Source organism: Paramisgurnus dabryanus, chromosome 9 (genome assembly GCF_030506205.2).
Source record: "Paramisgurnus dabryanus chromosome 9, PD_genome_1.1, whole genome shotgun sequence".
Taxonomy (NCBI): Eukaryota; Metazoa; Chordata; class Actinopteri; order Cypriniformes; family Cobitidae; genus Paramisgurnus; species Paramisgurnus dabryanus.
The window spans coordinates 11,307,326-11,321,474 of NC_133345.1; the positions used below are offsets into that span (position 1 = coordinate 11,307,326).

At 38.7% G+C, this 14,149-nt stretch overlaps 1 protein-coding gene across 1 annotated transcript; it reads right to left on the reverse strand.

The window, feature by feature from the left end:
• On the reverse strand, window positions 1-11,549 carry LOC135773408 (probable G-protein coupled receptor 149). Its single transcript, XM_065282967.2, has 4 exons — window positions 10,142-11,549; window positions 9,552-9,735; window positions 8,628-9,052; window positions 1-2,946 (listed from the first exon to the last, which is right to left on the reverse strand). The coding sequence occupies exons 1-4, from the start codon at window positions 11,063-11,065 to the stop codon at window positions 2,347-2,349; spliced, it is 2,133 nt and encodes a 710-aa protein (XP_065139039.1). The 5' UTR covers window positions 11,066-11,549; the 3' UTR covers window positions 1-2,346.
• Between the last annotated feature and the right edge of the window lie 2,600 nt (window positions 11,550-14,149).

Genomic DNA, 14,149 nt, shown 5'->3' on the forward strand with positions numbered 1-14,149 from the left:
GCACACCGGACGAGAAGCGCAACACTGTGTCGCGTCTAGGACAACTCGGAGGTATCGTACACCGGAAGTGCACATAAAATAGTGCGAACTTAATAGATAGTAGATAGCGTCTACTTCAAAATGCAATAGATAGCAGCCAATGTTAATCGATAATGATTTGGGAAAAATATGATGTTATTTAATGTTAAACTATGCGAAATACGCTCTGTGGCGCGACAGGGATTTTAACAGTGTCCAGAGTCAAAGCGGACAGCTGCCAACAGGTGCCACCGGTGTGCATACATTCATAGAAAATAATGTGTTCTGTTTTTAGATTCATGGCGAGACGCAGCGCTGTGCTTCTAATCCGGTGTGCGACAACCTTTAGAGGACAATTATTTTACTTTGTTTTAATAATTGTTTCTTATTACTTTTTCACTTTGTCAGATTAATTTTTAATAAACTTTCATAAATGTTTCAATAAATAAACTCTTTAATGATGAATATGACCATTAAAGGCAGTGTGAATACTGTTTTCTGCCCTTACAGAAAATGAAAGTTTAAAGAGAAGTGAGCAATCTCAAAACCATTAAATATCCAGGCATGGGAATTTCTGTCTCATTTGCAGTCTTATAATTTATATAAGGCAGTTCCATAAAAAGCAGCATACAAATAAGAATAAATCTACACTTGTGATTAGGCTTTTGCTTCTGCAAATAAATCTTTAATGAGAACACTGATGAAAATATTTTGTAGCACGATGCCTCAGCAATGCCTTTGCGGCTTGACACAAGGTCTATTCTGAATATACAACACATTTTGACAGTTTGAAAATAAATAAATATGCTAATGTCTTGCCAGAAATTATAAATAGAGCCTCAATGATAATGTTAGCCTTTAAATACTGTCATACACAGCTTGAATGTGAATAAGGGTACTCATCACAGCCTGCAGTTTTCTTACATCTCAGGCAGGCATATATTGAATCATCCATGAATGTTCCATTTTCTGAGCTGAATTTATGGCAGTGTTAAATGCAAGTGAGTGGCCTGGCTCACATTTCTGATTGCAAATGCAATGCACTGAAAATGGGGGGATTCCTAAGTGGCTCAAAAATGAGCGTTCATTTGCACACACATTACCACCTAAAATAGGCCTATGCATCATACTCACTTTTACATTTGTGGAATTTTCCATTGGCACAATCTCTCTCTTTCTTTCTCTCTCTCTTTCTCTCTCACTCTCCCTCAGCAATCAGACTAAAGATTATGATAAAGCAGGACATGTGCAGGGCTTTAGTACAACAATAAAGATGTACAAATACACACAGCAGCAAGCCTACAGACATACAGACAGCTATCAGCACATATTCAAACAAACTATATTACACTTAGACACACTCAGACAAACGCAAGGTAAAAGCAACAAAAGCGGTGCAATTTACGAAAAACATGATTCACAATGTAAACATCTTTTATTTCAGTATGTGCTATGGTCTATGCCTGAGCTAGAATACTAAAATGTATTTATTTTAGTTTTTTTTTATTCGACCTCGCAAGTCCTTTCTTTGTCTGTCTCAACATTAACTGTCCTTCTCTGTTCGACTCTCTCATCAGCCCTCTCTATTGATGCACTTTCATTTGTGTTCAATAAATGACGAGTAAAGCACAGTCCTATTTCTTATCCCTCAATAACCTTTATTTTTAGTCTATACGTCACCTTCAACAACTCTTCAAGGACTTCAGCATGTTCTCTGATACTTCACACCATGCCAGCTTCACTTCTCATTAAGACACTGTCATCGTAACCCTCTGATCTATCTACCCTGGGGCTTAAAACTGAGGGTGGATCTGAGCAAACTGACTTTCTGTCCTGCTTCTGTGATTCCAAGATTTGTTGTACCTCTGAGCACATTTTGTCTGCACTTTGTCATATAAATCTCAAGCCCTTCCCTGCTGCATGGTAACCTTAAAGATGTGGCTGCTCACATCACGCTTCAAGACAATTTGTAACCACTGCAACTCCTTACTTAAGCAGACAGCATGGTTAAACAATATTTGTCTTGTGATTTACATTTATGCATTTTGGCAGATGCAACTTACAGTGCATTCGTATCTATTCAAACTGGGAATCATTGCTATTACAATGCTTTTCCAATTAAGGAGCATAACCAGAAAGTATTTTTATTTCTTTTTGCTAACTATATAATTGTGCTTTGAAAGTAATTAAATCTTCGGGCCTGTATGCTTTTATTTATCAATAATTGTTTTGCTATATGACCCCTTTTGACCCAAATTGTCAAATGCCAGCATACCATGATTCATTCCCTAGGGCATCTCAACCCATTGGCATTAACTCTAATTTGTTTCAGTTTCCCTGGTCACCTCCTTGCCTCCTATAGGCTTCATTGAGTAATTGTATCTCCTCCTGGTATCCACCAGCTTCCTGGTGCTGTCTCCTGCTGTTCTGCCTATGCGCTTCCACCGTGTCGGGAATGTGGATGTTTATGTTGTCCGCATCCGGGTTACTGCTGGGGATCAACAGCGAGTATGAGGCGGTTTCACCCAAGTCACATGACACAAAGCGGTTCTCACGGCGAGAATAGCGCAGCGAGGGTGAGCGAGCGTGCGTGGACGACTGGCTGATGTTGGAGACAATAGAGACACTATCCATCGCCTCTTCGTTGTCGCAGATCTCCAGAACCTCCAGGTGGATTTTTACGTTGGTGTCTGCGACTCCGGCACCTACATCTCCTCCATTTCCGGAATTGGGCTCTTCTGCACTGGGTTCGTGACCCACCGATTTGGAACGGTACACCTCGACCTTCTTTGCATTGTTGGGGGAGATCTTGAGACCGTCACTGCTGACTTCATAGGTGGAAAGGGACAGCGTTTTGCCTGTGGGGGCATGGAGGGATACTGTGCCCTGGAAAGCACATATAGGTATAGCCAACCCAGCTGTGGATCTCTGTTTGGACATAAAAAGACAACAACATGCTTTGAGAGTCATGATATACAATTCACAATTTTAAAAGTGGGTGAAATTGTTGCTTTTGCTGCCAATAACACATAAGTGGAAGTTTACGGTAAAATAGAGAAAATCTATTTTTGTAGTGCAGAGATGGTATATGACAACAGAAGCATGATATGGTGATGATACCATTTCTAACAAAATCAAATTCTTTCTTCAGTTATGCAGCTGTCTATTATGGTATCTGGTAACAAAATTATATTAATCTAGCCCAGTCCAATAATGTTTAATAAGTATAAAACCCAGCCTCACAATACTTTTGACTGACATGGAGACATAACATTACTTTATTTTCAAAGATCAATTACACACAAAGCCAATGACATTTAAAAGCAGGCTGATAAATGTGATTTCATTTTGCCATGAGTTAATGAGCCCTGCGTATATCTGGCCCAATGAGAACCAAAGCTCTTGTCAAATTAAAACAAGAAACATAAACACCCATGGTTCTATTGTTCTTTCTCCAGGCAGTACAGTCCATATTATTACATTGTCATTATCATTATTATGCCCCTTTCACAATGAAGGGAGATCGGCACGAAGTCTGTGTGTAATAGATTGAAATGCCACGCTTGACTGAGGACTCTGAATAATTCAAGCATTTTGATCTGATTTAATTTCACCGTTCAGAACGTAGATAAGGGTCTCTCTCCCTTGAAGGCTGAGAAATGAGATGTCAACAATGTGATGTGTCCCTACAGCCAGCACATTCAGATGAAATAATGCTCATCAGAGGTCATGGGACCATGTGACTCGGGTGTGACTTGGATGTGAGTTTGACCAATTGAACAGCACCACTAGATGTGCTAAAGGCACTGGGGTGATGAGAAATGATGACAACATCATCCAGGCCACAGAGTCAAGCCAGGAAAACAAGACAGAGAAAATGGCAAATGCAAGTCTCAGGCTTTATATGATGCTTATGTGTGTGTGTGGACCAGTTTCCCACGATTCCCTTGTGAGTTAGTCAATGTTCACTTCGATGCCATCTTACAAACACAGATTATCAAAAAAAAAATAAAGATATACTGGCCTTATTTGGATCATTGCAAATTAATACATCTCACTGTATTACAAGACAAAATATCAAAGTGGAATCTGCAAACATTACTAAATCTTTTCTCAAAACTAACTTCACTTTTCTGTGCTGTTTTCATTGGTATATCTGACTGCCAAGGTGATTTTAAGTAGATGGATCAAGTTTAAACAGAACAACCACACATGTAGTTCATCTTATTAACTTTTTTTAACATAATTTGATAATAAAAATGTCCCAGCAAGCAATAACCGAAACATTGAAATGACAGTTATAGATCATTAGATCCAGTATTTCATCTATGAGTAACCCACTTCTACCCTAAATTAATTTGAATTTGATTACATGCTGTTTTTGCCAAAATAACATGCAAGATGTACAATATTCCATCATAGCAAAGTCAATAGGTGTACAATTGGTTTGCTTTAATTTATTTTAGATGTTCTAAGTGTATCGTCTATTCTCAGGCTATGGTAAGACGTCTATTAGACTTTCACTGACAGCCCAGGGGTCTCATTTATAAAACTGTGTGTAGGATCCTTACTAAAAGTCTACGTACACACAAAAGCCAAAAATGGCATTCACCAAAAAAGGCCTTATAAAACAAAGCAATGTTCCCTTTATAAATCACAGATCACCTGCAAGTGTGCATACATGAATCATCCTCAGATCCCAACCCGCGAGCCCATTCTCCCATCAAGTTGGTTTTTTATAGATCACAACCTTTGCGTGGGAACTGGCTTACGCACGCTCTATAAATGAGACCCCAGTTTTTTGCCTTGTTTTAGCCAAAATTGTCTGCTGGGGTGGTACTTATACTGGTTAACATGTATGCCGTTATTTTATCATTTATTATAAAAGCCTTTTTTTTATAATTTATTATTAAAGGAGCACTTACAACAACATTATAAAGTTTTTTGGAAGTTTAGGTCTATAAGAAGAATTATATGTCACTTTACTTGAGAGTTGGATTCTCATAAAAAAATGGGAAAGTTTGAAAACTAGTTGTGCGTATGACTGAGTATTTCTGTACCGAATGCACTTCAGGGTTTGTGTAAGATTCAGAAAGTTTTTTCGAGTATGGCCCTATATGACATCATAAAGGTCGGAATTCCTTACATGGGCACTTCTCTCGCGGGCGGAAAATTAACTCCTTGCGGGTGGGTATTAGTGCGGATAAAAAATATATGCAATATTTGTATGTTTAAATTACCGTTACACATACGCAAAAACGATATGACATTTGGAGTGAGCATTGCAGGAGTAGCTATGTATGAACTCAAAGTTGGCGAGTCTTTAAAGGCAAAATCAGATGTGTGGAAAAAGTGTGCTGTAATACGGGGTTGTATTATATTTTTTATTAATAGGTCTATTTGCGTACAGATATCAGGTTCCATAGCCTATTTAGGCGCCGATGGTATAGGCTACTTAAATGGCGCAAAACAAAAGCGCCCTTTAGCCTGTTTCATTTGCCCATTCATGATGCTGTTGTGATGTTGATAAAAAATAAAGCACTTTAATTGGAATAATTTTAGCGTGTGTGATTTATTGCGGTAACGGGCCAAATATTTTTGCTAGCTCAAACGTGACCTGAGTTCACAGAAATACACAGAGCAAGTCATCTTCCCTGGGTTAATCAGTGCCAGCGGTGTTACTTCTGACCTCTTCTCCTACTCTGGATCATCACAACCGGAGGCTCTGAATGTCTAAGACGTGATCTAGTCTTGTCTTCAGTGGATAAAGCATAGTGACAGCAGAGGGCTTCTGCAGCAGATCTCTTTTGCAGCAGCCCGGTGGGTTAGTCCAAGTCACAAGAGAGTTCTTTGTAAGCCTGCTGCTTCTGCTATGAAACTGCAAAGAGCTTAAAGCAACCCAACAGACTGTTTGCAACCCCCAATTACCCAGTGTTTCAAAGTGGTGGCTTGCAGCAGAGCTCTTTGTAGAGGTGCAGAGGGAGAAGCTGCCTTTGTTGTCATAAATCCTGTATTTCTCAGAGCAAGAAGGCCATGGGAAAACGAGATCATTTGTTTTCATCATACATTTTTGCAAGACCAAATGGTTGTAAGAGAAGAGTAAAAAAGGGACTGCTCAAGGGAGTATGAGGACAAAACTATCTGCTTTATATGATTAAAAATGTCATAAAAAGTCTAGTTTAGTTTTATGTATGAAAAAACACCGTAACTTCAAAGCTTAAAACTTTCTATCGAATCTAAAAAGACAATTAAAACTAAGCAGCAAAAACATCTCGCTCTGAAGTTAGATTTCTGATCTCAGTAATTAGTAATGAAGTGAGACCATGGTTAAGTTCTCATTTCACATTTATGGAGAAGGCCTTTATGCAGTTGTCCTAAAGGCACAGAAGCAAAAAGAGAGATGGGTTATAGAGTTCGGTAAATTGTCACATTAAACTAGAACTGTTAAGGCAATTCGCTTACAGTATATCATATATTTGTTCAATATTAAGAGAAATTATAGAACATAGCTTTATTACTGAACCATCTGTAATCATGAAAAGCTATATACATAGCTATATGCATATAAACTGTACCTTTTGTGTCACTAGGGCTGTACCCTAAGTTTCCGTTTGGTACCTTTACAGGAGTACAAAACAGAATACAATTTTGGGTAGATTACTGTACCTTAAGGACCTACATTGTTAGAAAAAAGTCAAAATATGTACCCTAGCTGTCAGTGGGGCAGCACCCCTTTAAAAGGTAAATGTATTTTTGAGGTACTAATAAGCTCTCTTTGGTCCCAGTATGTACCTCTGAGGTACTAAAATGAAATCCTTAGGTGCAAAGCTGTACTTTTTGAAAGGGTACGCCCAGGGTGACAGAATAGGTACAGTTTTGTACCTTTATTTCTGACAGTGTAACATCAAATTTGTCTCTAAGTTTTGCTTGTTGCTGTAAGATTATATTACTGTTAATCATAATGAATCTAAGCAGTATATTGCTTTGTGCAATAAATGTTAATGCAATAAGTGCTATTTATTTGGATATTTTAGTTCATAAGTCTGAATCTCAAGGCTGTCCAGGTATCCATCTACAATTCCAAGGACAAAGCAGGACAACGCTAATTAGTTATCACCTTTACTAATCACCTTCATTCTCTAGTGTAGGGAATTTGAAAGCGCACACTTAATCAAATAAAATTTCACTGCCTGGAATTAAGATCTATGAGAAGGTTTCATTAGGAAATTACATCAATCAGAGTTAATGACATTCAAAACAGAATGAATAAGTAATGCAGTGATAAACTCTTGTGGGCCAGCCAAAGTCCAGTGTTACTTTATTGACACTCCTAGGTATGAACCTTCTTCAACTCTCTATTGACATAAAAACTTGAGTTAACATTAATGTGATTAAGAGAAATGTCAATATGAAAGGGAGATAAAAAAATGCACTGTGGTGTAAAAATGGATTTAAATGAGACCTTCAGGGTGCCTGCAAGGCTTAAACTGTGATCAAACTAATAATGGAGAGGGAAAGTCACATCAATGCCAATATTCAGATCAGAGTCCACAATTCATAAACCTTTAATCCATATAAAGAAATACATCAAAGTAAAGTTGTGTATTAAAGGAACTGTCTACTTGCATTTTAAATAGAATTGATCCATAAGCAATACTGAAAGATTGAACAGATGTCTGAATGGAGAGACACACCTTAACAAAGCAGCAAAGCAATTCTCAGCAAAATTGCCTTCAATCATGTCAATGTCTCGGCCAGGAGACTTAGCCTGTCTCTAAACAATACCTTGTGTGCCTGAGACAATACAGTCAACCTCTATTGTCAAACAATTATGGCCTGTTTTTAAATTTTTAATTATAACAATCTACATAATGGTTTGTTCATCTGAAGGCACTGTTAAAGCATCTGCTTTTAAAGAGCATGTCCCTATTATGTTTTGTATAAATCTCTCGTTTTTGGTACTGTATGAGATACATATTCAGTTAAATTCATCCGTCAATTTTCTGCCTCAATAATGATTTTACTAACAGCAGAGTTCAGCTCCTGCACAAAAGTTATTAATTTTGTCTATGAGACAGGCCGCAGGCATGACTCTGAGCTGCATGGACTCCTGCAAACACTGAATAAATCAGAGTAACAATGAATTCAGCTCTTTAAACGATTCGAATGTGTTAATAATCATTTAAGTTTCCTGTGGTTGTGAATGACTTGACTCATGCTATTAATTTAAGTGTCAGCGGAAACATAATTGTCAATGTCACTGCACAGAAAACCAACCAAAAAAGTAATTATAAGAAAAGTGATTACAAAATATGATTGTAGAGTGCACGTGCCATAGAAGTGAATTGTAAGTGTATAGACATTTATATTGTTTGTGAATAAATATTTATATGCATGTTTTAAAAACTTCAATACCTTTTAGAACAAACAAAAAAAAAATGTATAGCTAAAACGCTAGTGCAGCTAAGTAAAAACGTATTTTCTATCTTAAATACACATACTTATTTTTATAATACACGTGCATATATTTTTTACTATAAATTAAAACTTCGTCTCCAAGCAAACAAATCCCACATCACAGGTTTGTTTAGCTATTTGTTTTATCCTACCTGTCTCGGAGTCCTCTCTGATTTACTCCTACACCACTCCCAATCCGTAAGCTCAATTTTGCGACACTCCTCGTGTGACAGCCTCCTCTCCGGACCGTCGAAGACGGATGAGTTGTCGAGGTTAAGATCCTCGCGATCGCATGCGGAAACCTGCGGATAGACGCTGCCCTGTCCCGCGGAGCTTTGCGGCTGAGTGGCCGCTCTCTCTTCGACCAGCAGTTCGCTGTGGACGGAGCTGTCCTCCGCCGGCGTGGTGCTGAATTTACCAATCTGACCGCTGTCCAGCACTGCGACTCTACTCTCAGAGAAATCACAGCTGTATAAACTGTTAAACGAGGGTTTCTCGATGGACTTGGCGTGAGAGATCTTGTAAATGCCATAGCCTTGCTGGAAGGAGAGGTTGAATTCAAACCTTCTTTTCTTTGCTGTAAAAACAAGCACGAGATGATCAAGCTAATACAGAAAGTTACATCTGCCTCCCTCCACACTCACACAGAAATAAGATAAAACAAAGATTCTGATATGCATTTATTTCGAAATGTAGCACGGGTAAAACCTACGACCTTTTTAAATGTCACTGTGCCCTTTTTTATGTTGATGGATTATAAGGGCACGAGTGCATGCACTCTAAAAACGCTGGATTGTTTCACCTAATGGCTGGGTAAAATATGGACTAACCTAACCGTTGGTTTAAATTACCCTAAAATGTCCATATATGACCCCAACCATGACTTGAAACAACCCAGCGTTTTTTTAGTGTTTGTACAAGAAAGCTGGAAAACCTTATATAAATACTCTTCTATTACCCCAATTATCAAATTCAAGTCACAGTCACACATAGGCCATTGGATCAATCGTTAAACAGAGGTACTGTTTACTTTTATTTGACCACCGTGGTGTCGAAGTATTTTCATTAATACCCACCAGTGGAGAGCTCGGATCCCAAACCCTGGCGGCAGTTGATAAAGCATCCGCAAGGTAGATGAATCCAGCGCTCCGAAAGCACGAATACAGGTGTGACCGCAGCGGAGAGCAAGGTCAGGAAAAAGCACAGAGTCTCCAAGGACGAGCTGTGCATGTGAACAACGTGACTCACCAAGATCTGGGTCTGCAATGGCAACAAGTGAGAAATAACAGTATAAACAAAAATTTCAGTGTGCTTAAAAAATTAATAGCCTACAAAAAAGTGAATTTCCAATTAAATGTTACTGTATATTGTTTAACTTAGTTGTTCAAACATTGCCTTAAAAGCGCAAAGTTTTTGGGTTCGATTCCCATGGAACATATAGCCTACTGATAAAATGGACTTAAAATGCACTGTAAGGCAAATGCAAACATTGATAGTTTATCTTATATTATGCATTTTGGCCTTCTCGTTTTTCTAACAGACAATAATGCATTTATAACTTCATTTTTGGCTATTCAATGTGCGTAAATCTTTGCAAAAGAGTAATATTCAACAATATTAGACACTTGAAGAATGCGCATTGCGCTTCACACTTAGTGTAGCTCACCATCATTGGCATCCACAAAACTATTCGAGCCATTGCCAGTATCATCGAGAATCGCTTCTGGGAGAAAAACACTGGGGGATACCGTGCTGCATCCCTCTGAAAATGACCCGGGGAACACGACAGGTTATAAGTATCCGTCTTGTTCTTGAAACTGTCTGTGCTAAATTCATTGTAAGCTCCCAAACTTTTCTCCAAGCTATCCCGCGACAGCGAGGGGATCTCGCAAAGCGGTGCCGATCCGATAATTTCCAAATAGCTCGGGTGAAATGTTTTCAGGGCCTCCGTGGAGCACATGAGCTGATATAGGAGAGGAACCGAACAAACTATCAGTCCGCAAAAACAAAGTGAGTAAAGAGCGAAAAGAAGCAGCACGTAGAAGCTGTCGTTCTCCGGGAGACATCCGAGAGACGCGGGCGCAAAGCGACCCCAACCGCACACCGGCAGGACGCTGATCACCAGACTGACAGTCCATACTGCGATGATGGCCACGAAGACCCCAAAAGGACTGTTGGGGGTGTGATGAACTCCAAAGCGCTTTGTCACATACAAAGTATAGATAACAATGAGACAGGCTTTTATATTGCTCGACAACCCTTGGAAAACATAAAGCAGTCCGGCAAAGGTGCAGAGTGTGCCCGACCGGTTTGCATCCCCGCTCCTCCATTGTAGGATCATAAAAAGTGTGAGCGGAACTACGCTGATCAGGTCGTCTATGGACAGTGAAGCCACTATAAGACATAAGGAAGACTTACTCCTCATCCTGAGCAACGATATAAGCGAGTACATACCTCCGGTAAATGTGACACTGGCCATCACGAAGGATAAACCAAAGAGAATCTTCCAGTAACCCTCAACCGGGTCTGCGTCCTCATAATGGTTGGTTTTATTGGGGAATGTTGAGGTATGTGTCGTCGACATTTTCATTCAGTCTAACTTTTCCAGCTTAACTCGTCTCATTCCCCCGCGATCAACCAGATCTTATGTAAGTTTCGTCCGGCGCGCAACGAAGTGCATGTGCTTCCCAATGCGCGGCATTCGGCCATCGGTCTCCAGGCACTTGTGGTCAAGGCATTTAGTGCGTAAAAGAGCCAAGGAGTAATTTCCCTTTAGTCTGCTACTTACATAATGGTTACATGAATATTTCCCCCGGGGCATGCGTAGTTAAACGTGTTGCCAATTCGGTGCGTAACCCGCGCAGCAGATCGCTTCAGTATGAATGAGCTGTCAGAGTGGAATTGCTAGTAGAGGGGTGGAGCCACCTTCCTCTTCTCATCTGTCACTGCTTTAAAATTTATATTGCACAGTCTCTTTGGTAACTATTAATTCATACAAAATGCTGCCCCATAAAGTAACCTGTATTAATATTTCATACATATAGGCCTACTGTATATCAAACACTACTCTATGTAAAACATAAAATATTTCTAACCTTGTTCTTAACAGAAGATGATGGATATATATATATATTTTTTTATTATTATCTAAGTACACAGAACCGTTATGTTTAGTGCTATTGCAAAGACTTTGACGCATCTGCACAAGTTCCTACAGAAATGCTTGCATTCATCCAAATTGTATTGTATAAAAACCTGATTTCATTTGTATGAGTCAAACAAATATCTCATCTCTATCCGTCAGCCTTCAGCATACAAGATCAGGCCTCCGGTTTCACTTATCCTTGAAGCAAAAACATCACATTGTTTACATTTACATGTTTGGCAGATACATTTATCCAAAGCAACTGCACTGAAATTAGTTAGACATTTTATCAGTCCATGCAGAAATAAAACCCATGACCTTATGGTGTTGTTACAAATATAATACTATAAGGAGCCATTGGAACACTTATAAGAGGTATCTTGAACACACTGGTTTTCAAATCTTATCAGTGCAGCTAGATTAAATGGATAATTTATTCTACACTTACACTTAAATTCAGAGCGACCTACAAGTAAGAGTGCATTTAGTTAAAAATTGATAAGATTCAATTTTAGCTGCCTTGGTTTTTGTCATTTCATCCTTTAGCCAGTTTGGATGACAAGCACTGTGCAATTTGGTAAAAGTTAATCTCATGACCTCTGCAGGCAGACTACAGGTAGAGGAGAGTGGGTAAGTTGTCACACTTTTCACACTATCTAACATTTACTGAGCACCATACATCACAAAGGTATAAATCTCATACCAAATGAAAGAAGGACGTCTTGAGCACATATGTTGTATTCATTACATGTTTATACTACCTTATCTCCTTACGGAGTTGTAGACTGTTGAATAGAGAATGTTCACTTGTGAGAATTTGCCCCATCAGTGGGTAAATTGTCACACTAGATTATCTAAAAAGAAGAACACTGCTTAATTGTGATTATTGATTTAAACTTTTAAATTCAAACCAGAGCTGGAAATATTAACTCTAGGGCTTTTCATACTGCACTTAACCCTGGGTTATCTTTGTTCTAAGCCCTGCTTTTAACTAAGGATCATTTCACACTTGTAATTTAGAAGCAGGGTTATCCCTGAAATTAACCCAGGGTTGTGAAACCCTACTAGCCCTGCTTTTGTGGGGTTAACCTTGCATTGCGGTGCCAAACGCAAGCAGTTTGAAACGAAGCAAGACTAGAATGTTAATTAAACACAACTGTGATGGACATCTTTGTTCGTGCGTTAAGCTTTTAACACATTATGTGTCATTTTGTGTTGATTTTGTGTTAAAATATAACACAAGTTGTGTTAACACAAAATGTGTTGTTTCAATAATAACACTTAGATGGGTGGATTCTGGGACAACGCATTTAGTGTGTTGTCCCAGAATCAACACTAATCTGTTGTTTTTAACACATTCGTTCTAAGAGTGTAATTACAAACAGGTGTATGAGCAGGGTTTCAGACCTGAACTAGGATTTAGGAATGCACAGTGTAAAACGTCAGATTAAAAATATCCAGGGTTATCTCTTAACCCCTGGTTAAGTATGAAAAGTGTGAAAGAGATAACCCAAGATTCGGTTAACGCGGGGTTCAGAATAATCCGGGGTTTAGAATAACTCAGGGTTAACTATTTCCAGTGTGAAAAGCATGCGACGACTTGCCCCAAAGTCATTTAGACATGTGTGCTAATGTTGGCTAAATTTCAGGGTTAGCACAACATAGCACTAGCTCAAGAGGACTTTGACTATAGAAGAAGTCCTCACACAAAGTGGCTATTTGATTTTTGAGAGAGCCTCTAGTGCTGTTGCAGTTATGAACGGAGTAATTTACCCGTGTGACAACTTACCCCGTTCTCCCCTACATACATACAGAGGGACCACTGATCAGGGACTCTAGTTAGAAAGCTTGAACAAATAGACTGGATTAATTCTGCATGAGACTGTATCCGGATGTAAAAATAATTGAATCTTGGTCAACTCAATTTGGAAAGAGCATTTATCCTGACCAAAATGGCCATAGGCTTTTTAATACACATAAACAGCAGGAAATAGATATTTGTCATCATTAAGAAGATCATCAATGAAATCCTGGTTATTTCAGTTCAATCAAAGCAGATTGACATAATGTGTTTGGTCAGATTATGTATTCAAGGTTGATGTGTGTGTTTGCATGGCCTTGTCCTCTGTTGCTGACATACTCAAGGTTTATTTTTGATTAATTGTTTTTTTCCCTTTAGAAATCAAGAAGAAAAAAACATCAACTTTAAAAATCTTTACCAACCTCATACTTAAAGGTTTAGTATATGTAATCAGCGTTTCTTCGGATTCCTTGTCTGATAATCCCATCTCTGTGCTTGAAGGTCCGTGAAAAGAAATGTTTATGTGTTATGTTTGGCTTGTGCACAGTACTTTCATATTTCATATTCCATGTCTCAAATTGAATGCCCTATTCTTAGGTTTGTGCACAGGCTTAAAAACCCATTTGCATTTCAAAATAATTTGAACAGTGTTGCCTCAATTCAACCCACCTAGATCATTTTTTCTGCTTTATTTTGTGTGTTTTTTTTTTTTAAATCTTATTGACTTG